Genomic DNA, 24,648 nt, shown 5'->3' on the forward strand with positions numbered 1-24,648 from the left:
ATGTAATATCCTCTCAGTGAGAATTCTCCAAACTACCACTTTAAGTAGTACTTCAAGCAAATTAAGCTTTAAACGTATGGAGTAGCGCCTCTTACCCTGCTTTTACAACCATAAGAGTATTAGACCTATGATCAGATCCTTGTTCCTCTACCCTAATGCCCTGACATTAGGCCGGTTATGTATGTTTACCTTATCCCCATGTTCATGGGTCTTCATCAGGAAATTTGATGAAAATGGCAGTGATGGCACATAGGGTAATACACCCAATGTCCTATAACAAGCTTATTACCATAACAGACATTCAGTCATTCATAACAGACATTCAGTCATTCATATAACTTAAATGCTGTATAGTTTCACGAGTATATGCTTACTCTGAATTTTCATCAGTAATATGTAAATAATTGTCCACTGCTATAACATGGAAAATGGATTTGTTTGGTTGTTAGGACAAGCTGTCCCCAAGAAATAGGAACTTAAGAGTATTACATATACCATTCAAAAAAATAAGTAGCATCACATTATGACATTAACAGAAAAGTTGCCAAGCATATCCATATCAATCTTTAAAACAAAAACATGTCAGACCTTTATTTTAATCATCCCAGAGCTACTGGTGGACATAAAATGTAAAATGAAGGTCATTTAGCTGAACAACATTTGTGATACAATCGTTGGAGTTGATGCATCTATGGTTCTTCACCGAGCTCTACCCTCAAGTTGTCATATGGATAAACCTTTGGAGTCTGGTCGGCACAAAAGCATTAACAATGAGCAATTAGCTAGAAATGGAAAATTTTCAAACAGTAGATAGCCTGATGTTTGAAACAAATTCATTTAACAAATATAGATCACCCTCAAACTGAGCTATATCTTTCCCATGAAATTTTTGAAAAAGCATGTATAGTTAGCACATTGCAATTCAGGTGATACCTTCATCTCCTATAAATCAATAAGGTCTGAAAACAACCTTTAGCTTCACTAAGAAAAGATAATTCACCAAGAATAACATAAAAGGGGAATCTAAATTACAAACTCAAGCACTTCAGCAACCCAGCAGATGGGTGTGACAATAGATGAGCAACACAATATAGTAGAAAAAGAGACCATCAGTGTGCCATTATCAAGTTGTTGAAACCAGCACACAAGCAAAAGTAAACAGAAAAACAACCGGAAACCAAGAATAGTAGAATAAGTACTTGTTACCACTCATGCTGCCTATGAGTTGGTCATAGTTTACAATGACCTTTACGTCACTCCAACCTAGCATATGGCAGTGAAAAAACCCCCTGCAGTTTCACAATGGCTTAAAAGTCATACTATAAGGTAAGGCCTTGTTCTTTTGAGCTGAGCTGAGCTGAACCTAAACAGGAAAATAAGACCAAAATAACAGGTCCTTTAAGCCTCATCTAGCCTAAACCCCAACCCCCCCCCCCCCCCACCCCACCACACACAAAAAAAAAAAAAAAAAAAAAAAAATCCAGCCATGTTAAGGAACATGTGCACTGATCAAATGGTATACTGGACCTGCTGGGACACCTAACATTACTAGTGAGTTTGTTCGAGTCAACATACGCCATTGTCTAGAACTCTAGAAGAAAATACACTACATGTAAGTATGTAACAGTGCTCCCACCCAAATTTGAGATTTTTAAGACCCAGAGCCAGCAGCTAGTAGAGCTGAACACAGTTGTTTATCATGTCAATATATTTCCAATGTCTAGGAGGAATCAGAGTTATCAGACTACATGTATTAGTGCTCCTACCCAAAAAAAGAGACAACTAGGACCCTGAGCTAGCAGCTTATACAAATGAACACAGTTTTACAGATCAGCATGAATTGTTTTTAGTAATGTTATAGTACAATTAGTGTTTTGCTTTGATTAGGTACTTAACAAGGTCAGAATTAGAACCCTGAAGACTATAGGCAGTAGAGCATTCTTATCAAGATTTACTGGAAAGAATAAGTGATTATGAAATTTATGCCTAACATCGTATTATCAGCAAGTTATATAGGAAAAATACTATTGCAAGAATGAAAAAGACCTAAATTAGGTGCATCTAGCACTGTCAAAACGGTTTGACAGTCCGGTTTCGGTTCGGTTTGAAATCAGTTCGGATTGAAAACGGGTCGGTTTGAAATCAGTTCAAATGCCTTACGGGTCGATTTCGATTCGGTTTAAATTATTATCAGCTCAATTCGGTTTCGGTTTATTCTTGAGCGGTTTTAATTCGGTTCGGATTGTAAACGGTTCGGCGTAGATGGGTTACAGTTTGTTAACGGTTTAGTGTGGATGGTTTTTTATCCAAGCTCAAACGGTTTTGGGTTAAAAATGGTTCGGTTCTTTATCAGTTCGGGTTTTTTCAATTCGGTTCGTTAACGAGTTCGGTTCTTATACGGTTTAACATTATTCAGATCGGTTGGAATTAGGTTTACTAAAATACGGTTTGAGTCAGATTTCGATTTAAAAAAATCGGTTTTTAATCGGTTCGGTTCTCATTTGGGTCAGTTGGTTTCAAGCTAGAATTTTTCAAGCTTCTTTTTCAATTGATGAATTGATTAATAATATTCTTTATTATAATTTTTGTATTGACTTTAATTTGTTTTTGAAAGATCAAAGGATGCAATCATCTATTCTAAAAATTTTGAGAATTACAATAATACATCATAAGAATTTGATTAGGCCAGCTTTGGTCTAATATAATTCCGAGCACACTATGTAGCACTTTGATGATGTTGTTTAATGAGAAGACAAAGATTATTTTTTCTTAATCCTTAATTACATAAAAAAAAAGTCAGGAAAAACAATAATGTACTCCGTAGTAAACATTTGTGCATAATTAGATTACATATAAAATTCATTTTAACGTGATTTTAATCTTCCCTTATTAGTAAGCGGTTTGTAAACGGTTCGGTTCACAAACGATTCGGTTTATAAATGGTTCGGTTTGTACACAGTTCTTTGCAAACGGGTTGCGGTTTATTAACGGTTCGGTGTAGACGGTTTTTATCGCGATTCAAACGGTTTCGAGTTGGAATCGGTTTCAGGTTAGAAACGGTTCGATTCTTTTTCGGTCCAGTTTTATTTCAATTCGGTTCAGAACTGGTTCGATTCCTTAACGAGTTCAGATACGGTTTAACATTATTAGGATCGGTTTGGTTTTGGGTTTACTAAAATATGGTTTAGGTCGGTTTTCGATTTTAAAAAATCGATTTTTAATTGGCTCGGTTTTCATTCGGGTCGGTTGGTTTTGGGCAGTTAAACGGCTTCGGTTTGAAATTTGACAGTGCTAGGTGCATCCTTTCAATGTTTTGTTTGCTTTTGGCCTGTAGCTCATTTAGAACAAGAGAAATTTTTGGACCATTATCAATATAAAGTTATAAACATTCCTTTATCCTCATATTCAAACCATTGCTCCTGAGTTGATATGAAATGGTCTTCAGCCAAAAGGAACCAACTGTAGAAGTAAAGCAAATAAGCAATACCCTTCACTATGGAATCCTCCTTCGTTCAATTCAGGTTAACACAGGTTAACACTGATGCCTCTTTTATATCCCCCTCCCAACCCTTGTCTAGAAGCAGTATGTAGAGATTGCAAGGTGTGATGGACTGGTTCACTAGCCGGAGTCAAACCGGTCAAACACCCTTGTTGGTGTACTCGAGGAGGGAAAAGGGGAGAACAAAGGTCAAATCATCCAAGGTCAAAACAGCAACAAGGGAGCATAGGGAAGCATTCCTTTACTAGTTGACAAATTCAATCAAGAAGAATGGAAGGAAAGAGGGCAATCAACTTTAGCTTTGTACATTTATGGTTTTTCCATGTTAGTAATGTAATCACATGTACTCTCCCTAAGGGCAGCCTTGACCACCAGTAATCCTTAGTATAAGTATTGTAGTAGGAAGTAGAAGAAGGGTATGCAGAAATTAGTGAGGAAACACATTGAGAGTTGCTACCTAAAGTTGCTAGGAGATTGGCAGCCTCAAGTTGCTACTTATATCCCCTGTTTTTACAAATTACTCAATCAATTGCCAATCTTCCTCTTCCTTATTCACTTGATAAATTACAATAAATTTACTGGTTTATTACAAACTTGGTATCAAAGCACGCGGTCCTGTAGGCTGCCGGCACAACGGTAAAAAAAAAAAAATTAAAAAAAATGACTCTAACTTAACGAGTTGAGGAGGCAGAAGAGAGAATGACGAAGATGGAAACTCAGCTGACCACCATTGGGGGAAAGCTAGATTCCCAAGAGGACTCACTTACCCGAGTGGTGGCAGCCATGGAAGAGGAACGGATCAAGGTGGTTGAGTCACTCGCTGCCACCACCTCCAAATTGGAGGACCGCCTGGGCCGATTCCGGGTTGATATGGAAACTCAAGCAGCCACGGACATAGACAGGTTAGAGAAGCTGAGGGAATAAGCCAAGGAGAATGAAAAATTCCGGAAGGAGGTGAGGGAGTACCGGCGAAAGTTTATCGAAATGGCATTTCCATTGGAAGATGTGCCGGAGAGCTTGATGAAAGGTCAATTCGTGAACAGATTGAAGGATGACAGCCACACTTGAAAGCGCCATGGATATGGATGGGAGAATTGAAGAGAGAAATATAGTCAGTGGGGGGATAAAGGCAAGTGTAGGTCCATGGAAGGCTGGACCTAGCCACGTGGGCTCAACCTAAGCTCAATCAACGGCCCGCAGTGGAGAGGGCCTCATTCAATCTTACGGGCTCCCTTGGCCAAAAGCCCCAGAATCATATGGTCCGTCAACATAGGTCGGCCCAGCTCCTCACAACAACCTCAAAAATCTGGTAGTGCACCACGAAGGCTCTACGAGAGCGAGTTGCAAGAAAAACGGGCTAGGACTATGTTTCCGTTGTGATGAACGTTGGGGGGTGGGTCATCGATGTAAAAGAAAGGAGTTGAGTGTGTTGTTGGCGGGAACCGGTGATGAGGAGGAAGAAATTGATGTTGGGGGCGAAGAAAGGCATGACTATGACGACCTCGAGCCACCACCCGTGGACAATGTATAAAAAAGCTCAAGGCGTGTTGAAGCGATAAGGGTTATGCAGCACCTAGGTGCGCCTAAGGCGCGCCTTAGTGGCGCACTATATAAATAGTTAAAAAAAATTGGCAGAAATTTGCTTCAGATGCGCCTTAGGTGCACTTCGGGCGGCTAATCTGCCTAATCAAAAACGCCTCACCAGGCCAAATTCAGTGCTTACCCTCTATCGCCTAGTGCCTCAGCGCCTAGGTGTGCTTTTTCAAATACTGCCCGTGGAGGTGTCACTTTGCTTGGTGGTCGGCAAATCGAACACAAAGACTATGAAATTGAAGGGAATGGTGAAAGGGAGGTCCGTGGTCATGATGATAGACCCGGGAGCCACCCATAATTTTATCTCCACAACGGTGGTGGAAGCGGTGAAGCTTCCTCTTACGGAGGGGGGCGAGTTTGGAGTGTCCTTGGATAATGGGGACATGGTGAAAGGAAAAGGAGTTTTCCAAAGAATTCGGGTCAAACTATTCGGGGGAGTGACCGTGGTGGAAAATTTCCTACCTCTTAAGTTGGGAAATGCCGATCTCATTCTTGGTGTTCAATGGTTGGAAATATTGGGAAAGGTTACCACAAATTGGAAGACCTGCGAGATGCAATTCACGGTCGCCAGAATGCCGGTGACGTTGACCGGTGATCTATCTTTGGAAGCTGCCATGATATCATTAAAAGCCATGTTTAGAACAATCGCTAAGTAGAAGAATGGGCTTTGGTTAGAAATTAACCAAGTGGAGCAACAAGGAAGTGGGCCAGAAGCTAAAATTGGGCCTTTACAAGAAAGTGGCCTCCCAGAATTTCTGAAATCCTTGATTAAGCGATTCGCAAAAGTGTTTGAGATGCCTAACGGATTGCCTCCATCATGCCATTGTTTTGAAGGAAGGTAGCAACCCAATTAACGTAAGACCATATCCCTACCCTCAAGTGCAAAAAGATGAGATCAAAAAATTAATCCGAGAAATGCTCGAAGCCGGAATCATCCAACCATCAATTAGCCTCTTCTCAAGCCCGGTCTTGTTAGCGAAGAAAAAAGACGGGTCGTGGCGGTTTTGTGTGGATTACCGAGCCCTTAATCGGGAAACGATGCCGTATAAGTACCCCATTCCGGTGATCAATGAGTTGTTGGACATGTTACATGGAGCGGCTATCTTTTCTAAGTTGGATCTAAAATCTGGCTATCATCAAATACGGGTCAAGGTCGGGGACACTCACAAGACGGCGTTTCGTACACATGAGGGACATTACGAGTTTCTCGTGATGCTATTCGGGTTGACTAACGCCCCGGCCACCTTCCAATCCCTCATGAACGACATTTTTCGATCCTATTAGAGGAAGTTTGTGTTGGTTTTCTTCGATGATATCCTTGTGTATAGTAAGGATGAGGTGGAACATCATGATCATTTGCATCAAGTCTTGAAGAAACTAGCAGAAGTGGCTTATTTGGGCCATGTTATTTCAAGCCATGGGGTTGCCATGGTTAATGAGAAGGTGCCAGCACACGTAACTTGGGAGTTAAAGGGGGTTCTTGGGATTAACCGGCTAGTACCGAAAATTCGTAGCTCGTTATGCCCAAGTGGCCGGCCCATTAACGCCCCAGCTTAAGAAGGACGCTTTTGGGTGGTCCAAGGAGGCGGCCCAAGCATTTGAGAAGCTAAGGAGGCTATGACCACCGCTTCGATCCTAGCCATGCCCGATTTTTGAAAGTTGTTTATTCTTGAAACCAATGCATCCGTTTATGGGCTTGGGTTCGTACTTAACCGACCCATTGCGTATTATAGCAAACTCTTGGGGGTAAGGGCTCAAGTCAAGTCCATATATGAGAAGGAGCTTATGCCTATATGTTTGAACATTTTGAAGTGGAGGCATTATCTCCTAAGGTGACATTTTATAGTGAGAACCGATCAACAAAGTCTCTGTTACATCACTCAACAACGGGAGGTTGGAAACGAATATCAAAAATGGATGCGAAAATTGGTGGGCTTTGACTTCGAGGTCCAATACCGTCCCGGGGCATCCAATCGGGTTGCAGATGCTCATTCAAGAAAAGGGTGCGAATTAAAGTCCATGTGCTACACTTAAGGTATCAATTGGGAAGAATTGGATAAAGAGTTGGAGAAGGATCCTTGGTTGGAGGAAATCAGAAGTGGGCTACGATCCAACACATATGAGCCTATTGGATTCTCATTAGAAAATGACAAAGTAATGTACAAAGGGAGAATCGTTCTTCCTAAATCCACCAGCATAATTCCCAAATTACTTCAAAAATACCACGACTCGCCGACCGAAGGCCGTGACGGTGAAGTCAAGATGTACCTCAAAGTGGCGGCCGAATGGTATTAGCTGGCGGTGAAGTCAAGATGTACCTCCAAGTGGCGGCCAAATGGTATTAGCCGGATATACGCGAGGCGGTGGGGGCATACGTGAAAAGCTGTGATGTTTGTCAGCGCCATAAGGCGTCCCAAAAGCAGCCCGCCGGTCTTCTACAGCCGTTGCCAGTGCCGACAATGATGTGGGAGGACATCTCGATGGATTTTATCGAGGGTATTCCGCTGTCAAAGGGGGTGGATGTGATATTAGCGGTGGTGGATCGTTTTTTGAAATATGGGCACTTTTTGAGTTTGAAACACCCCTTCACCGCCATGAAAGTGGTTGAGAAGTGGGAGAGTGAGGTGGTTCGACTAAAAGGATTTCCAGCAAGCATCGTCTCAGATAGGGATCGCGTTTTTATAAGTAATTTCTGGAAAGAGCTATTCCGTTTGCAAGGCACCAAATTGAAGCGGAGTACGGCCTACCACCCCCAAACCGATGGTCAATCGGAAATTGTGAACAAGGGATTGGAGGTGTATCTGAGGCGTTTTACATCCACTCAACCCAAAAGATAGGCTTCTTGGTTACCATGGGTAGAGTATGCGTATAACACATCCCCGCATATCTCCACCAAAACCACCCCATTTAAGGTGGTGTATGGCAGAGATCTGCCCTGATTGTGGAAGGTGGGGCAAGGGCAGACAGTCGTGGGGTCCTTAGAGCAATTGCAGGAGAGAGATTGTATGCTCGATGAAATGAGGCTGAATTTAATCAAGGCTCAACAAGTCATGAAAAGGTATGCTGACAAATGCCGAAGAGATGCACAGTTCGCCATTTGGGAAAGGGTATTTCTCAAACTCCAGCCCTATAGACAAAGATCGTTAGCCAAGCGGCCATTCGAGAAGCTAGCTGCTCACTTTTACGGTCCGTTCAAAGTGATCGAGAAAATCGGAGAAGCAGCGTACAAGTTGGAGCTGTCGGAAAATTGTAAGCTACACCCAGTTTTTCACGTGTCACAATTAAAGAGGGTCATTGGGGATAGACCAACCAACCCTACAATACCAAAGCAACTCACGGAAGAACTGGAATTGGTAGTCGAACCAAAAGTTGTGCTTAATGTTCAAAAGAAATCGGAAGGTAACACTATGATTTTGGAAGTCCTCATTAAGTGGTCCAATCTTCCCGACTTTAAAGCCACGTGGGAGGAGTTTCAGGCTATGGTTAATCGTTTCCCATCCTTCCACCTTGAGGACAAGGTGAAACTCAAAGGGAGGAAAGATGTGATGGACTGATTCACTAGCCGGAGTCAAACCGGTCAAACACCCTTGTTGGTGTACTCGAGGGAAAAGGGGAGAACAAAGGTCAACAACATCCAAGGTCAAAACAGCAACAAGGGAACATAAGGAAGCATTCCTTTACTAGTTGACAAATTCAATCAAGAAGAATGGAAGGAAAGAGGGCAATCAACTTTAGCTTTGTTCATTTATGGTTTTTCCATATTAGTATTGTAATCACATGTACTCTCCCTAAGGGCTGCCTTGACCACCAGTAATCCTTAGTATAAATATTGTAGTAGGAAGTAGAAGAAGGGTATGCAGAAATTAGTGAGGAAACACATTGAGAGTTGCTACCTAAAGTTGCTAGGAGATTGGCAGCCTCAAGTTGCTACTTATATCCCTTGTTTTACGAATTACTCAATCAATTGCCAATCTTCCTCTTTCTTGTTCACTTGATAAATTACATTAAACTTACTAGTCTATTACAAACTTGGTATCAGGCGGTCCTGTAGGCTGCCGGCACCGGAACCACGTTCGTACAACGTTAAAAAAAATAAAATTAAAAAAAAATAACTCTAACTCAACAAGTTAAGGAGGCAGAAGAGAGAATGATGAAGATGGAAACTCAGCCACCACCATTGAGGGAAAGCTAGATTCCCAAGAGGACTCACTTACCCAAGTGGTGGCAACAGCCGTGAGGGCTGCCATGGAAGAAGAACGGAAAAAGGTGGGTGAGTCACTCGCAGCCGCAACCTCCAAATTGGAGGACCGCCAGGGCCGATTCCGGGTTGATATGCAAACTCAGGCAGCATAGACAGATTGGAGAAGTTGAGGGAAGAAGCCAAGGAGAATGAAAAATTCCGGGAGGAGGTGCAGGCATCGGCCGGCCGTTTACCAAACCACCGCCGGTCATAGATAGGGAGGTGAGTCAGATACATGGGGAGAATGAAGTTCGAATTCCGGTAGGAGGTGAGTTTGGGATGCCAGAGTGGAGGAGAAGAGACCCTCGATGGTGGCCGGAAGAGGGTGGCGGAGATGGTGGAAAATGGAAACATAAGAAGCTCTATATGTCGGTTTTCAAGGGCAAGGACCCCGACAATTGGGTGATGCGAGCAAAGATATATTTCGACTTCTACAAACTGACGAAGAAAGACAAAATCTCGGCGGCTGTGGTGGCAATGGAAGGCCCAGCGCTCTAATGGTACCACTAGGAGCGGCGACAGTGGCCGTTTGTCGGCTGGGTAGATTTGAGGCAACGGGTGTTGAAGGAGTTCCGACCAACCCACGCCGGAACACCACATAAGCAATGGTTGGTCGTAACTCAAGTGATGACGGTGGAGGAGTACCGGCGAAAGTTTATCGAGATGGCGTTTCCATTGGAGATGCGCCGGAGAGCTTGATGAAAGGCCAATTCGTGAACGGATTGAAGGATGACATCAAGGCCCAGCCACACTTGTGCCATGGATTTGGCTGGGAGAATTGAAGAGAGAAATAGAGTCAGTGGGGGAAAATAGGCAAGTGTAGGTCTAAAAAAGGCAATAGAGGGGGCCTCATTTATATCCCCCTCCCAACTCTTGTCTAGAAGCAGTCTATAGAGATTGCAAGGGTCCATAGATTCAAGGCATAACCTCCATGAGTTTTGCACATAACCTCCTTTCTGCAGAACTTATAGGAATCAGTGAATTATCCAAACTCTAAACTGGATTAACAGCTGGTCACCTTGTATACTGTCTGTCTTGTAGCCTTTCAAGAAATTTTTGAGCCTTCCTGAGATAATTCAAGGCATCAAACTCGGAGAACTTGATTCCATCCTATGTACCAGTCTCATATTCAAAGGAGGAAGCATCAACATGCATCGGATGTTTTGCTAGAAGAGCAAGGAAGCCCTTAATTAGCGTAATCAATCTTTTATTTTGCACCCCTGCGTGATTAAAGGCTTTTACAAATAGACTCTCAAAGACTCAAACTAGCACTTTTGTTGATCTTGGCCACAGTAGTACTAATCCTGGCCATGATATAAGCACGTCTGTAATCCTAAGGGGTGTAAGCTGTAATAGACTAGGTTTCAAACTTGGTATTCCAGAATTAACGAGACAGATGAATAAAGATGAAAGTTTGAGTGTTTGATTGTTAATGGCAAAGCTATAGGCTATTACTCTCTCTATAACTTTAGGTTACTACTCTCTCAACCTAGTTCCTCACAATTCACACATTATATCTACTGCCATGCCACATGCTATTTATACGGAAGCTCACTACTAAGGTTACCCTAACAATTAAAATAGTTTGTCTCTATCACAACAGAAGATTAGCCTGCTCAATTCACAAAGATAATGTCGCGTGAATAAACAATGACCCAAACTACAACAATGGTCGAAACTTAACCATGGCATCTAAGAAACAGGTGATTGTGCAGGAATTGGGAAGGAAAACAGTATCAACCTTGACCAGAGATCCAAAATTTGGCAAGTAGTGTATGAGCAAAGCGTAATTGAATCCTAAAGAAAGGGGAGTATTATTATAACCAAGTATTGTATCCAAATTAGGAAAATGGTGCGTACATGTATGTAAATGTCAAATGTCTTAGTTAATTAAATCGTCGGATAAAGCCTAAGTGAAAAAGTAGACTTACAAAGGGATATTTAGAAGCTTTATCATTCCAGACAGCGGCCAATCCGAGAGTAGCGAAGAACCCTAATCCACCGCATAACCAAGCCAATGCTTCGTACTGAAATTCCCAAACCAAACATTTTCATAATTAAAATTGGAAAATCAAATATATATTAAAAAAAAAAAAGAATGGAAAATGGAAGAAAACCTTTCCAACAGTGTCGGCGATGCGATCTATGCAAGGTTCAGGGAATGGAGTACCGTTATCCCACACCAGCTCATCGTTCACTGGAAGCTGATTTATTGGCAGAAATATAGAAATAAAATAAATTACGATTCCGATGAATACAGAAATTGATTGATTAGCAAACAAAAGAGGAGAGAGAAACCGGCTTGTCGGGGACGATGTGCTTGCCAACGGGGAGTCCCATACCAGAACGTTGACGGAGGGAGTTGGCAACGGAACGGGAAACCACACCATTTCCACCCAGTATTGCTGAACCTACTTTGCTTAGTCTTCCTGCCATTTGATTTTGATTTTGATTTTGATTTCTCTCTCACCGCCGACTCCACTTGGGGACTGATTTGTTTCTACACTACGAGTATTAGCCAATGGGTCGGAGCTTCATTGTTCCAACCTCAAATTGGTGCTTCGTTTCACTCTCATCTCCTGGGCCGGAGGATAGTCCATTGGGCTATGGTGTGAAGAGGATATTATAGGGTACATTTTTTGGGACCAATATTAAGCACTTGATATTGCATTAATGTTAGGAAAATTTGATTTTAATAATCTCACCTTTAACCGGTTTGTTGTTAATAATCCTATCTTTATATTATTATCTTTATATTATTAATTTTAGGAATCCTCTTCTATTGATCCCTAACTGGTTGGTAACTGAATTTAATAGGTTAAAATGCTACGTGTCCATTTGTAATTGGTTGAAAAAATTTTACTCGTAAAATAAAAAAATAAAAAAAAATAACAAAACCCCAGCTCACCGCATGCCACCACCCCCAAACCCTCCCGGCAGCCATCCCTCCCCACCCCCTCCACAATTCCGGCAGGCCCTGTCCTCACCCACACCACCGTAACACCCACATCACCCCACCCAGCAAAAACCAATCCCCCTTTTCCTAAAACCACCCGATTCCCACCCCCAACCCACGAAAACCACTCCCTCCTCTTTCCCCTCACCTCGAAAACCACCTATATCCCCTTCCCCAACGTCAAAAACGCTGGTTTAACGCCGGGGAAGGGGATATGATTGGTTTTTGGGTTGGAGGGAAAGAGGAGGGGTGGTTTTCGTGGGCAGGGGATGCGAATCGGATGGTTTTCGTGGAAGAGGGGGCCGATTTTTGTTAGGTGGGGGTGGGAATTATTGGGGTTCTGGCAGTGGGGATGGGGTTCCAGCGGTGGGTGTGCGGAGGAGGAGCTGTCGGAAGGTGGGGGTTAGGCCGGCCATTGTGGGTTGGGGTTGGGGTTGGCTGGGTTTTTTGTTATAATTTTATTAGGTTTTCTTTTTAAAAAAAAATAATTTTGACCAATTACTTAGTGACAAGTGTCACGTAAATAGAAAAAAAATGAATTTACCCAATGTACAGGTTAGCGGTCATAAGGGACCAATAGAAGAAGATGCCCTATAAAGATGAGATTATTAAATAATAATCCAAAGGTGGAATTATTATTAGAACCGGTCAAAGGTGGGATTATTAAAATCAATTTTTTCCTTAATTTTAAGCGATGACCCCTACTTCAATATGACTTAAATTGAACCAATTATACAAATACTTACCTTTGAAAACTCCTTCCGTGTTTTAATAAGCATTACACTTATCAAATATGGCAAATATGCCTGTGTTTTAATAAATTTTACTTTTTTTTTTTTGTTAAAAAGCTACATTTTAATATTATATGTTTTCTCTTCCAGGGTCATTGGTCCCCACCCAAACCTACTATTACTTTTTTTATTAGATCTTTCTTTGATTCTCACATTCAATACTTTTCAATAAACTATTAACCCCACTATCTTTCTTTTACAATATTTACATACTATAACTACCCCACTTACCTCTTATTATATTTAAGTCAATTAAATTGCCTAAAACTATGTGTCAGTTAAAGTGTAACACTTATTAAAATACAGAAGGAGTATAAATTTTTGAGAACAATAAATCTGTTGAAAAATAACCATCCTAAGTATTACCATATGTAAGTGTCTCACATTGGTTGAAGAAGAGAGAGTTGATCACTTTATAAGGTTAAGGGGCTACTCCTCCTATTGCCATATGGTTTTGAGATGGAACCTCCTAGTCTTGTGAAGTAGACTCTCTCTCTTAGTTTACGGGTGCGGCTCAAACCTGTATTTAACAAAATCACGGATTTGTTTGATAACTAAATGGAGATAGATTTTATAAAGATTGTGTGTAGAGTTGTAAACTAAATAGATATTGAAGGAGTATCAACTTGTTGTCTTATGATGTTAAAGAGTGAAGTTAATTGTATCACTGGTCTCATTGGTATTTTATAACTAAGGTATGAGTCAACAAATTTTATCAATTTATCATCAAATGAACTTTGCGGTAGTTAGTACATTTACATAGAATTTCTTGTTAACTAGTTGTATTGTCTGTATTTATCCTTTTCCAATATGCACATCAAATTAATGGTTTACATGCCAATTATTTTTAGTTGGTCAAAGTCTCGGAGGGTGGTATCAAGACTTTGGATCAAATTAACGTAGATGTCGACTAGTTTAATTAGTCAATTAAAGCGAGTTTTTGGGGTGGTAACAAAACTGAATCAAATTGTGCTTGTATCATTGTCATACCATTTCTCTATAATCTATATACTCATCAAAAATCAAATTTTTAGTATTATTTTTAGTATAAACTCATCATGACATTTATAAGAAATATCTTGTTAAATTATGTGTATTTTCTCATTGTATTACATTACAATATATATAGACAATAGCAATACCTAACCCTAATATTCCTAAATATCTTAACTTCCTAAAATCTATCACAATATATCACATATATCTTTTCACAATAAGATCTCATATGATATTATTCTCATAATATCATATCACAAAATATTCCTATCTCAATACCCTCCCTTAAGTCGGAGGTGTAGATCTCGAACATCCAACTTGGACAATAAAATAAAATCTGCATCTTGTTGTCATCATCAAGCTGCAATATGTAATCATCAAACGATCCGTCGAGAATCACCAAAAAAATCTTTTTGAACTTGAATACTTGACCATGCCACGTTCTTGATCTTCATTAAAATCATCAACTTTTTCACCATGATCAACATATTCAAAAAAAAAAAAAAAAATGATTTCTCATAAAAAATTAATAAGTTAAATTGTGAACTCTCACAATAATTCTCACACTATTATACGAATTATGAAAATAACGTATAATTAAAAAAAAAATCTTCATAATCACACACTATTGTACGCAAATAATGAATAATGCATACAATTGATCACTCCTTTTACACGAACTCTCGTGTTTAAGTTTTTTTTTCTTCGAGGGAACGTCATTCTTTTCGAACCCATTAAATGTATTAATATAACGAAAATGCCTTTCTTTTCGAACCCGTTATATTTTTTTCTTCTCCTTTCACACGATCTCTCGTGATTAAGGTTTTTTTCATTCTCTCCTCTCACACAAAATCTCGTGTTTAAGGTTCTCTCATTCTTCTAAATGAACTCTCATGTTCTTGATACCATGTTAAATTATGGGGAAAATATTTCTCTATATTTTCTCATCGTATTTTCCCTATATTTTCGCATTTATAATATTCGACCACATTATAATATATATAGACACTAGGAATACCTAACCCTAATATTCCTAAATATCTCAACTTCCTAAAATCTATCCCAATATATCACATATATCTTTTCACAATAAGATCTCATATGATATTATTCTCGTAATATCATATCACAATATACTCCTATCTCAATATATCTGCTCTCTAATAACGCAGTAAGCATAGCTGATAAGGAATTTATGAGGCAATATGAATAGAGACAAAAGACAAAATATATTTCTGTTGGAGACACTGTAATACAGTAGGGGGATTGGGGAAAGGTAAAAAACTGGTAAGCAAAACATTTAATACAGTTCATTGTCAAAGAAAAATAAGCAATAATTTAAGTGCGCTGAGCTGATTGATATTATTGAATACATTATTGTAGGCAAGAGTGATCTCGCTCCTTAATTTATAAACTAAATTAAACGCCAAGCTGCTCCTGCACCTCCAGAATAGTCTTAGCACTTCTCCTAAGATGCTCAGCTTCTTCATCACTAATAGGCACATTTATAACCCCAAGCACACCACCTCTCCCAAGCTGAGCAGGCAAGCTGAGGAACACCTCCCCATCGTCGATGTCATGGAAACCTTTGGCAAGCACCGAAACAGGATGAATCCCACGTTGATCACGTAGAATCGACCAAGCCAAGTTAGCGACAGAGTAACCAACAGCCCAAGAGGTGTAGCCCTTGAGCTGAATAACCTCGTAGGCACAGTTGATGACTTCCTTGTGTATTTTGACTAAGGTTTCTTTCTCGTAGGCAATCTGGCGCTTTTCTAGGAAACTTAAGATAGGAACCCCTCCTACGCTTATACTTGACCATAGTGCCACCGAGCTGTCCCCGTGTTCTCCTATTATGTATGCCTGGTTTCATAATCAAATTAGTTTGTAGAATAAGTAAATATGTGTGATCATAGAGAATACAAAATATACACATTGCATATTTGCATACACTACTAGAGTGAAACTGAGAGTATCCTATCGATCGTTTATGCATGTATATTGCAATTTCCACGAAATCAAGTAGCTCTCTTATTGGCGTTTGTTTCCTTAGCACAAGGACAGAGGAACAGTTATAGCCTTATAGGCGTCTGTATAAGTGAAAAAGTACAGGCCCAAGCGCTAAAGTGGGCCTCATATCTAATTTTTTTGGCCCAGAAACCTAAGTACAATCCAACAATTGCAGGTATAGGAATGAGAATAAGATATGTTGCACTAATTAATGTCAAGTGTGCTTTTTGCGTATTGGGTTGAGGCAGCTAACTCTTCACTAATAAATGGAGTATGGAGTGATATTTTATACTCTGTAATATCAGGAATAAATATATGGATCAACTTGGAAAGTTGGAAAAAGTTGTTCTAATCATATTCATAAAATTTCAAAAACGTAAAATAAGATTAGATCTGAAGGATAGAATTTTTAAGCTATTTCAGAGAAATAATTAGTATGCATGATGGAGTATTTTGGCATCAGTAATTAGATAAAATGAATATTCCCTAATTGTAGAACACTAGAACTGAAATGACATAATCCAAAAGAACAAAAAAAAAATAAAAAATGAAGAGTACCTGAACATCCTGGGCATTGACATCAAGATGATCAGCGATCAAAAAGCGAAACCTGGAGGAATCAAGGTTTGTGCCGGACCCGATAACCCGATTAGAAGGGAAACCGGATAGCTTCCAGGCAATATAAGTGAGGACATCAACAGGATTAGAAACAATCATGAGAATAGCATCAGGAGAATATTGGACCAAAGGAGGAATAATTTTCTTAAACAAAGAAACATTCCTCTGAAGAAGATTAAGACGAGACTCCCCAGAAATCTGGCGAGCCCCAGCAGTGACAATACATAGATCAGAAGCGGCGGTGACGGAATAGTCAGTGGAAGCGACGATCTTAGTACGAGGGAGGAAGGCGGCGGCGTGTTGGAGGTCCAACATCTCACCGCGGAGTTTGTCGGGGAGGGCGTCGACGAGAGCGAGTTCATCGGCTAAGTCTTGAGTGAGAAGGGTTTGAGCAATGGCCATACCAACGTTGCCGGTGCCGATGATGGAGATTTTAATGTGACGTTTGGTTGGAGATGGTGGGGCGGCTTGTTGGATTGGAGCAAAGAAGGATCCTGCTATGTCTAAACCAGACATTGATGTGGATGATGGGTTTTTGTGCATTGCCATTTGTACTGCTGTTGTAATTTGTGTGATCTGATTTTATTTGATACAGTTATTCAGAAATCAAGATCACAACAGGGGTAGAGTTATCGACTTATGGTGAATAATATTTTTATAAGTCAGGGTCTGAGGGAGGGTTTTGGTTTCCTACACTTGGGAATGGTCAATTTTCAAAAAGCTACAGGTACACAAACTCAATAGCGTACTAAAGACGACGCGCTTGCCTGCTACCAAAGAAACCAATTTTTCTTCAACGGGGTTTTGCTTTCTGGATCACGAATTGTCTAAACATTCTTCAATTCAATTGCGAAGGCTATTTTGACCTTGGATTTGTCTATCAAATTATCAACTTTGCCTTTAGACTCCTTACTTCATTAACTCGGAATTGTCATGGGCATTTATGCGTGATGTGACCAATCACGGAGTATATATGATTCTAAACAACAATATATGGTTAGGGATGCATCCCTCCCTTACCATTTAGAAAGTCATTGACATCAAATCCCAAAACCTATAAAAATAGTCTAAATTCGTGCATTATAACATTCAAATTTGTTTTTCCTGATAATATTTTCGGACTGTAGTCAACAAACGCAACAACAAAGATCTTACTCGTACATCACAGAGTCAAGAATTAAATCACACTTGCATACTAGATTACGAAATAGTTAATACATGCACCAAACAAAAGTATACTTGTAAATATATTATGGAGTAATAAACCACTCATACTTTGTAGATAAACCCATAAATAATTTTAACACTAACAATGTTTTATAAGCATATAATTCCATGGAATACTTTATTTGTTATTTCATTCTGAAAAACTTGGAAGGAAACATTTTGACTCTCTAATTTGAATAGGTCAACTCTATAAAGTAATGTAAGGGTTAGTTGAATGTTTTCTAAATGTGCCGTACTAAACGTTTGAAAATATAAACATTCCAAAGGACTCTTATGCATCTAAAGTTCTAAACCATGTGCCATTGTCCGACTTGGCAAAAACTAGATGTTGAGTCACTCGAATGGATCCTATAAGTCTGTGTGCTAAACTTTTTCTTATAAGTTTAATTTAATCAGCTTTTCTTTCCTTATCTAGCTTTAAAACCTTTTATGAAAATTCGCATAGATATTGCTTGAACATTTAGAAACGTCAAAAGTTTGCATATGGATGTCCATACACATGAAAATCTAAAGTTCCATGAATTAATTTTTTTATTTTTTTAAAAAAGTCTTACTATCATCAATTTCAATATATATACTAGATCAAAACTCATCATTTACGTGTATATTTATGGTAATTGTAAGTATATTATGTTCTACGTTCTCATTTATCTGAAATATTGAATTGTTTCAATGGATTATTAAAATACGATATGAATTATATTTTTGTTAAAACTATTGCCCCACGTTAGTATATAAGAAAGAGAATGTGACTTGTAACGCTAGTAGATTGCTCCACCACGATAGTTTAAATATCGATGGTATATGTGATTTAACAATAAACGATCCAAAATAACTTTAGTATTATATCATCAATGAATCATGTTTTTAATCGTAAAGTATAATTTCCTAGAATATGTTGATACCAATAGTAATCTAAGGTACGGGCTCAATGTTATACGAAGTACTTTTGTAGTTTTGTTATACTAAGTAATTTGTCATATTCATATTTTGTTAAAATTATAAAATCATACAAGCTAAGTATACTATTGCCAAAAAATTCACAAATCAAAGAATTTCATTTACATAGTAATTTAAAATCCTAAGAATTACACGTGTGATGGATTTTAACGACTTCATATTCTCTGATTCTATCTATCATCTAGTAAATTGTATATCATGGAGGTATGTTGTAAATATTAATTTCAAATATCGTCGCATCCTACTGTACGATTGATAGTGTTTGGCCTATATGCATACTTGTATAATACGGAGTACCACTCTATTAGTTACTCCGTACTTAATTTGTTCTGTTTACCTAATTTTTAGTTACTCCGTATGATTGATAGTGTTACGCTGTTGTTGTTTGTGAAATAATCTTGAAGCCCAGGAACTAAAAAATTGAGGCCCAAAGCTGAATGGTTAAACTGTGGGCGTTTGACTCGGCGGTCCAAAGAAGAAGGAATGGGAGTGGAAGTGGAGATGGAAATGGAGATGGAGGAATTAGAAAGAATTCAAAGACGAATCCTCGAAAGAATAGCAAAACTTGAGCTCCAACTCTCGTCCTCCGATGACGCCGCCAGTGACCCCACCGCAGAGCGTCTTTCCGGCATATTGCGGTCCAATGCTGTCACCGATTTTAAGTTCAAGGTTGTCCCTTCCGATTATTATGAGCGTTCTCTTGAAGCTAGACGAGATCTCTTATCTGCGCCATCCATTCATCATCTTTGTAAAAGCATTGTTTTGGTAACACTCCTTATTTATTCATCTTATCATTTTTTTTTTCATTCAATTGATAATTTGCAATTGCTTTAGTGTACTGTATATTATGTAATGATTCATGGTTATAACGGATAATTTGACTTTGCGGGGTTTTTGATTTTGGAAACAGAATTGTTTATGTATTACAGTAGCTTATTTAATCTGGAATTATGAAATATTATTGGTTCAGGTGAATACTCAAGCCCAGTCTGACGTTGTTGATTGTAGCAACCGGTATAATTCAAAGTACTATGTGGTGGTTGTACAGGTGCTCTTTTTTTCTTCTCTTGACTTGTTAACTTACTATTCCATGTCTTCTTGTTTTAAATTTAATTAATGTTGGTGGGTTTTGTAATGCAGTACACTGCAAGATTCAATGCTGAAACTGTCAAAAACTACCTGTACGCTCTCAATCAGGGCAAAGTTCCTAAAAAGAAATTCAATTGTCAGTACTCTCCTCTTGTGCTTCTCATTTTTTATCTTCATTGTGTTTTAACCAAAATAAGATAGGCTGGAAATGAAATGTGTTACCAACTTACCACACATCTCATATCAACCCACAGGTAATGAAAACACCTCTCATACCAAACAATAGGTAATGGAAACGATTAATTGATTACTATACCAAACATGCTCTAATGTTACTGAATCTTACTTTTTTATTCCCTTTGTGTTGCATCTGTTAGACATTGGCATTAGATAATTATATTAAAAAATATATAATTCATCGAGTGAATTAGCTTGTTAATTGCATCAGCAACAATGAATTCCCATCCTGATTTTTTCCCAGCCTCCTCTTGCAGATTCTATGCCTAACTTCTTTCTGTCTTTTTATCTGAAAATAAATGAGATTCTTCTTCAGTATTTTATTGTTGTTACAGCTACTGAGTTTATTTTTTTGGCTTAGTTTTCGCTGCTCCTTTCTAACTTTCAGTGATTAAAAACCTGATTTTTTTGTTTCTTTGTGGTCAGTGAGGCTTGCTCCAGAGGAAATATCAAACAACTTAACCGGATTTGAACATAATGCTGTTACATGCATTGGCATGAAGACTGACATACCGGTAATCAAATGCTATACACAACTATAAGCACATACTTATTGTGATATGAAGATTTTATTACATTATACCTGGTTGTGTAATGTGTCATTGTCTATGAATTAATGAATGTTCTCTTCAAATGCATATCCCTGAGTGTTAAGGATTATGTATAAGCATACTAAACAATCTTTACCATTCCAAATTGTCGGTATGTGGCATTTATAGAGAAGATCAGATTCATGGTCTCTTTTTTTATCCTTCACATGTGGTTGGCTTTCTCCTGCTGCTTATACCTGCAACACATAAGCCCATGACCATCTTTTGTCTGGGCAAGCTATCAAATTCTGCTGTCCTGTTTTGGGCCCTACCCTTTGCCTTGCAATCAATCCGTCAAACTGTCCAATGACCTCACCATTTGTGATCCCTCATTGAGGTTAAATGTTTAGGGTCTAGGCTGGAGTTTTGAGTGTACACTATTTAGAGTTCTAGTTCTGTTACTATTTGGTTTAATGTGTTTTTACGTTCGTCAACTAGTAGTTAAAGCTTTCTGGCATGCCATCCTTTTGGAGTAGTTGGCTTTTAAAAGTTTAGGTTTATTTTATTCCTTTATTGCATTCTGTGATATCAGCTGTTTTATTTGATGGTTAGTTTTGCTGAACATAGATTGCTGTAATTCTGGTAAGCCTTTTAGGCTCTTTCAAATTAATTCTATTTTTATGTGAAGTAGCTTGTTTCTAAGACTGAACTTTGTACAGCTAGTCGGATATTGCCAGTGTGCAAGTTCTATAAAAATACAAGTTTAAGCTACGTAGCAAGTGCTTTACTACTATGTTGCTGCGAAGCTCAAATGTAAGCTTTAAAACTGTAACAATTTTGCATACTACTGACTACTGATATAAAACTGTAGCTTTAAAAGTTTTCAAGTATCTACTATGTTGGAATATCAAGCCTCCTGGGAAAGTTGGACTTCTTTTAATCTCTGAGTTCCTGAATAGCATAAGACTCCTGTTGTCCATGTGATATGGAGTAGATCAGTAGATGATTAGATTATCTCTAAAGAGTATTGTGCAAGCTGTGCATGCGTAGAAATTTTTTAGTTTGAAGTTGATAACCTTCAGTGATTGTTTTTGTTTGTTGATTGTATCAATTACTTACACATCATATAGAGTCAATAGTAATACCTTGAAGTAATTTGCATCAGAAGAGTATTCTTATACTTCATATATTTTATTTAGCAGGTAATTGATGAAAGATCTTTTCTTTTCAGTATAAAATTGTAATAGGCCTGTAATACATAAAAGCTATGACCTGAGACAAAATGCTCTGAACCTACTAACAAAGGCCATGCTTCTGCCTAAAAGTGTGCAATGTCACTTTTCTAGTGTGTAAGACGCGATCTCTTCTCTTACCAGTTAAGGTTCAGAGTTGCACCTTCAAATTATTCAGTGACGTGCATTAGCATTATACTTTAGCAAGAGTAGATCATTTGAAAATTTTCATTTTAGCTACTCTGTTATTCTTGGTTTACGTGTATGTGTGTTGTTTGATGATTCTATTTGAAACATAGTCGATTCAAAACTGTTTTCCTTCTGTCTTTGTCTGTTTCCAGGTTATATTGGATGAAGCAATTGTGAAGCTTTTGCCTGACTTCTTCTGGTTGGGAGGAGGGGAGATCTACTTAAAGATGGGGATCCGTACATCCGAATTCATTCAATTTGTGAAGCCATTTATATTCAGCTGCAGCACTGCTTGATTGTTCAAGATCAATCAAACAGGCATTGATTCAGTGCTACTGTAATTGTACTGTGGTCTTATACAAGATGTTTTGCTTCAGGTGGTTTATTTTACCAGAGCAATTTTCATCTTATATTTGATTTTTAAAATAGTATACCAGTCAACAAGTTATATGCACTGCATGAGAAAGTACAGGTTCCTTGGATTGACTCATGAGTCATGAGCAGGACAATATTGTTGAGGTCCTTTTTTGGGCTCCAGTTGAATGGACCAAGATGTCTCCTGACTAGCTTTGTAAGCGGATCAATGTCCCATGATGTCTTCTATAGCTTACATGATTTTTAATAGTCAAAGATGGCCGGTTACAGGATTTGTCCCAAACGTTTTTCTTCTTGCCGAACTTGATAAGTCGGTACTCATATGGGTTAGGGTCACCATCTCTTATGAACTTGTATGATTCATATAGATTAATGTTTTCAGTATTTGCTACTCTGTACAAAGCTAGCCCTGCATACATGACTTTTTTTATTTATTTATTTATTTATTTATTTTATTTTATTTTATTTTTTATATGGCTTGAGACTTTGCCATGTTTGTCATCATGAGTTACAGAAAATGAAACTGAGGTAAGATAAAATGTACACCTTCATTCATATCTTAGTTTCCATATTTTTAATTATTGGGACATTTATTTCTTAGATTTCTCATATCATATTACGGAGTATCTGTTTGTTTAAAGTGCCGACATATCAATATTAGCTACGAGCTCCAACACAATTTGTAACACTAATTAGCAGTTGTGTAAGCCTTGAAAACTATATGAATTGGGTGGAATGAAATATTTTAAGGGTTTAAAATTTGTGGAGCACTAATAGAATGAAGTGATACACCATACGCCCAAGAGAGCAAGGAAATTGAACTTATTGCCTTATTGGAGACTTCAACTAATGCAGAAGAAACAAATGAAAAGCCTTCCATTATATGCCCACACAGGCTTGGCTCACTTAGTAACTCTAACTTTAGGTCTTAGAGATAGATTTGGGGTTCAATTCTTACCAAGTTTGGGTGTTTGGGGATATGTGGAGATTTTTTTTACCTTTCAAATTGTCTAATCCAAAAATACTAGACGAAGAAACATTGAGTGTTAGAGTCAAATAAAAGTCCTTACCTTCGGCCAAAAATAAAATGAAACATATACGAATTAAAATACTAGTATAACAAAAGCGCACACTATCTTTATATAGCAAAATCAATCAAGTGCTTATACTTGTATATTGTATATATACTAGCATTGCTAGCTAGCCAGTACTAACAATAATGCTAGTATAGATTGGTTGGTGTAATAATCTAGGCTGGCGTTGCTACGACCTGCAAGCTTACAACCTTTTCTCTTTCTTTTTCGCCTAGTGCTGACCGGAGCTCCCTGCTTCGCCCTCTTCTTCGCCCATTTCGCTTTATTCTTTGCCTAGTGCTAGGCGGAACACAACACCACAGTTGCCCCTTAGTTCTTAGGATGGTGTGTCTCATGAGGGTGGTTCTCGGTTTTTGCCGTAGTGTTCCGGAGCAAGAAATTCTTGATGAATCTATTTCTATCACACCCTTAGAATTAAGGGGGAGTTCGACGGAAAATTTAGGTCGCGGTCATCGTGAAAAACGACCTCCTTCGTGGCATCGACATTATGTTATGAACAACGTCATCACTGAAAATATAGACCCTGCTACATCAATTGTCACCCCTCCTCAATCTTGTTCCTCAAGTAAACCTTTCCCTATAGCTTGTCATGTTGAATATAATCGTTTTTCTATGAGACACAAGTGTTTTTTGGCAACGATCACAGAGGGAAAGGAACCGTCTTTGTTTAAGGAAGCGGTTAAAGACGTCGGTTGGCGTAAGGCAATGCAAGACGAGATTGACGCTTTAGAGCGTAATAGCACATGGACCGTTGAGGATCTTCCTCCCGGTAAGAAGGCGATTGCAGTGGTTGGGTGTATAAAATCAAGTGCACTGACAAGTCAAAGGTGGAACGTCTCAAGGCTCGTTTGGTTGTTCATGGCAATCGACAGGTTTCCGGAGTTGATTACAATGAGACGTTTGCTCCTGTTGCAAAGATGGGTACGGTACGTCTTTTTCTTGCTGTTGTTGTGTCTTTGAATGGGAGTTACATCAGATGGATGTTCATAATGCGTTTCTTCATGGTGATATG

General features: G+C 38.8%; 3 protein-coding genes across 4 annotated transcripts; 1 reads left to right on the plus strand and 2 right to left on the minus strand.

The window, feature by feature from the left end:
• Window positions 1-370: 370 nt before the first annotated feature.
• Window positions 371-11,841, minus strand: LOC110732765 (NADH dehydrogenase [ubiquinone] 1 beta subcomplex subunit 8, mitochondrial-like). Its single transcript, XM_021912763.1, has 4 exons — window positions 11,631-11,841; window positions 11,450-11,536; window positions 11,264-11,359; window positions 371-746 (listed from the first exon to the last, which is right to left on the minus strand). The coding sequence occupies exons 1-4, from the start codon at window positions 11,766-11,768 to the stop codon at window positions 690-692; spliced, it is 378 nt and encodes a 125-aa protein (XP_021768455.1). The 5' UTR covers window positions 11,769-11,841; the 3' UTR covers window positions 371-689.
• Window positions 11,842-15,283: 3,442 nt separating this feature from the next.
• LOC110732766 (L-lactate dehydrogenase B-like) lies at window positions 15,284-17,500 on the minus strand. The gene is made up of 2 exons (XM_021912764.1): window positions 16,644-17,500; window positions 15,284-15,938 (listed from the first exon to the last, which is right to left on the minus strand). Exons 1-2 carry the CDS (start codon window positions 17,250-17,252, stop codon window positions 15,495-15,497), a joined length of 1,053 nt encoding a protein of 350 aa, XP_021768456.1. The 5' UTR covers window positions 17,253-17,500; the 3' UTR covers window positions 15,284-15,494.
• A 1,722-nt stretch (window positions 17,501-19,222) lies between these two features.
• LOC110732767 lies at window positions 19,223-22,997 on the plus strand. 2 transcript variants are annotated; one of them, XM_021912766.1, is made up of 6 exons: window positions 19,223-19,655; window positions 19,861-19,938; window positions 20,031-20,115; window positions 20,643-20,731; window positions 21,466-21,559; window positions 22,320-22,436. In XM_021912766.1, the coding sequence occupies exons 1-5, from the start codon at window positions 19,374-19,376 to the stop codon at window positions 21,511-21,513; spliced, it is 582 nt and encodes a 193-aa protein (XP_021768458.1). In that variant the 5' UTR covers window positions 19,223-19,373; the 3' UTR covers window positions 21,514-21,559; window positions 22,320-22,436. The 2 variants fall into 2 exon arrangements, with proteins under 2 accessions (XP_021768458.1, XP_021768457.1); XM_021912765.1 differs by lacking the exon at window positions 21,466-21,559 and having other exon boundaries at window positions 19,229-19,655; window positions 22,320-22,997.
• Window positions 22,998-24,648: the final 1,651 nt, after the last annotated feature.

Source organism: Chenopodium quinoa, unplaced genomic scaffold, assembly GCF_001683475.1.
Source record: "Chenopodium quinoa cultivar QQ74 unplaced genomic scaffold, ASM168347v1, whole genome shotgun sequence".
Lineage (NCBI taxonomy): Eukaryota > Viridiplantae > Streptophyta > Magnoliopsida > Caryophyllales > Amaranthaceae > Chenopodium > Chenopodium quinoa.

Excerpts from the sequence above, each read along its gene's own strand:
- LOC110732765 (XM_021912763.1), bottom strand. The coding sequence starts at position 11,768 with ATGGCAGGAAGACTAAGCAAAGTAGGTTCAGCAATACTGGGTGGAAAT. Across the intron at positions 11,360-11,449 it reads TCGCCGACACTGTTGGAAAG|TACGAAGCATTGGCTTGGTT; the intron begins GTTTTCTTCCAT and ends TGGGAATTTCAG. Across the intron at positions 747-11,263 it reads AAGCTTCTAAATATCCCTTT|ACTCCAAAGGTTTATCCATA; the intron begins GTAAGTCTACTT and ends TGTGCCGACCAG.
- LOC110732766 (XM_021912764.1), bottom strand. The coding sequence starts at position 17,252 with ATGGCAATGCACAAAAACCCATCATCCACATCAATGTCTGGTTTAGAC. Across the intron at positions 15,939-16,643 it reads TCAATGCCCAGGATGTTCAG|GCATACATAATAGGAGAACA; the intron begins GTACTCTTCATT and ends TTATGAAACCAG.
- LOC110732767 (XM_021912765.1), top strand. The coding sequence starts at position 19,374 with ATGGGAGTGGAAGTGGAGATGGAAATGGAGATGGAGGAATTAGAAAGA. Across the intron at positions 19,656-19,860 it reads TTTGTAAAAGCATTGTTTTG|GTGAATACTCAAGCCCAGTC; the intron begins GTAACACTCCTT and ends TTATTGGTTCAG. Across the intron at positions 20,732-22,319 it reads GCATGAAGACTGACATACCG|GTTATATTGGATGAAGCAAT; the intron begins GTAATCAAATGC and ends GTCTGTTTCCAG.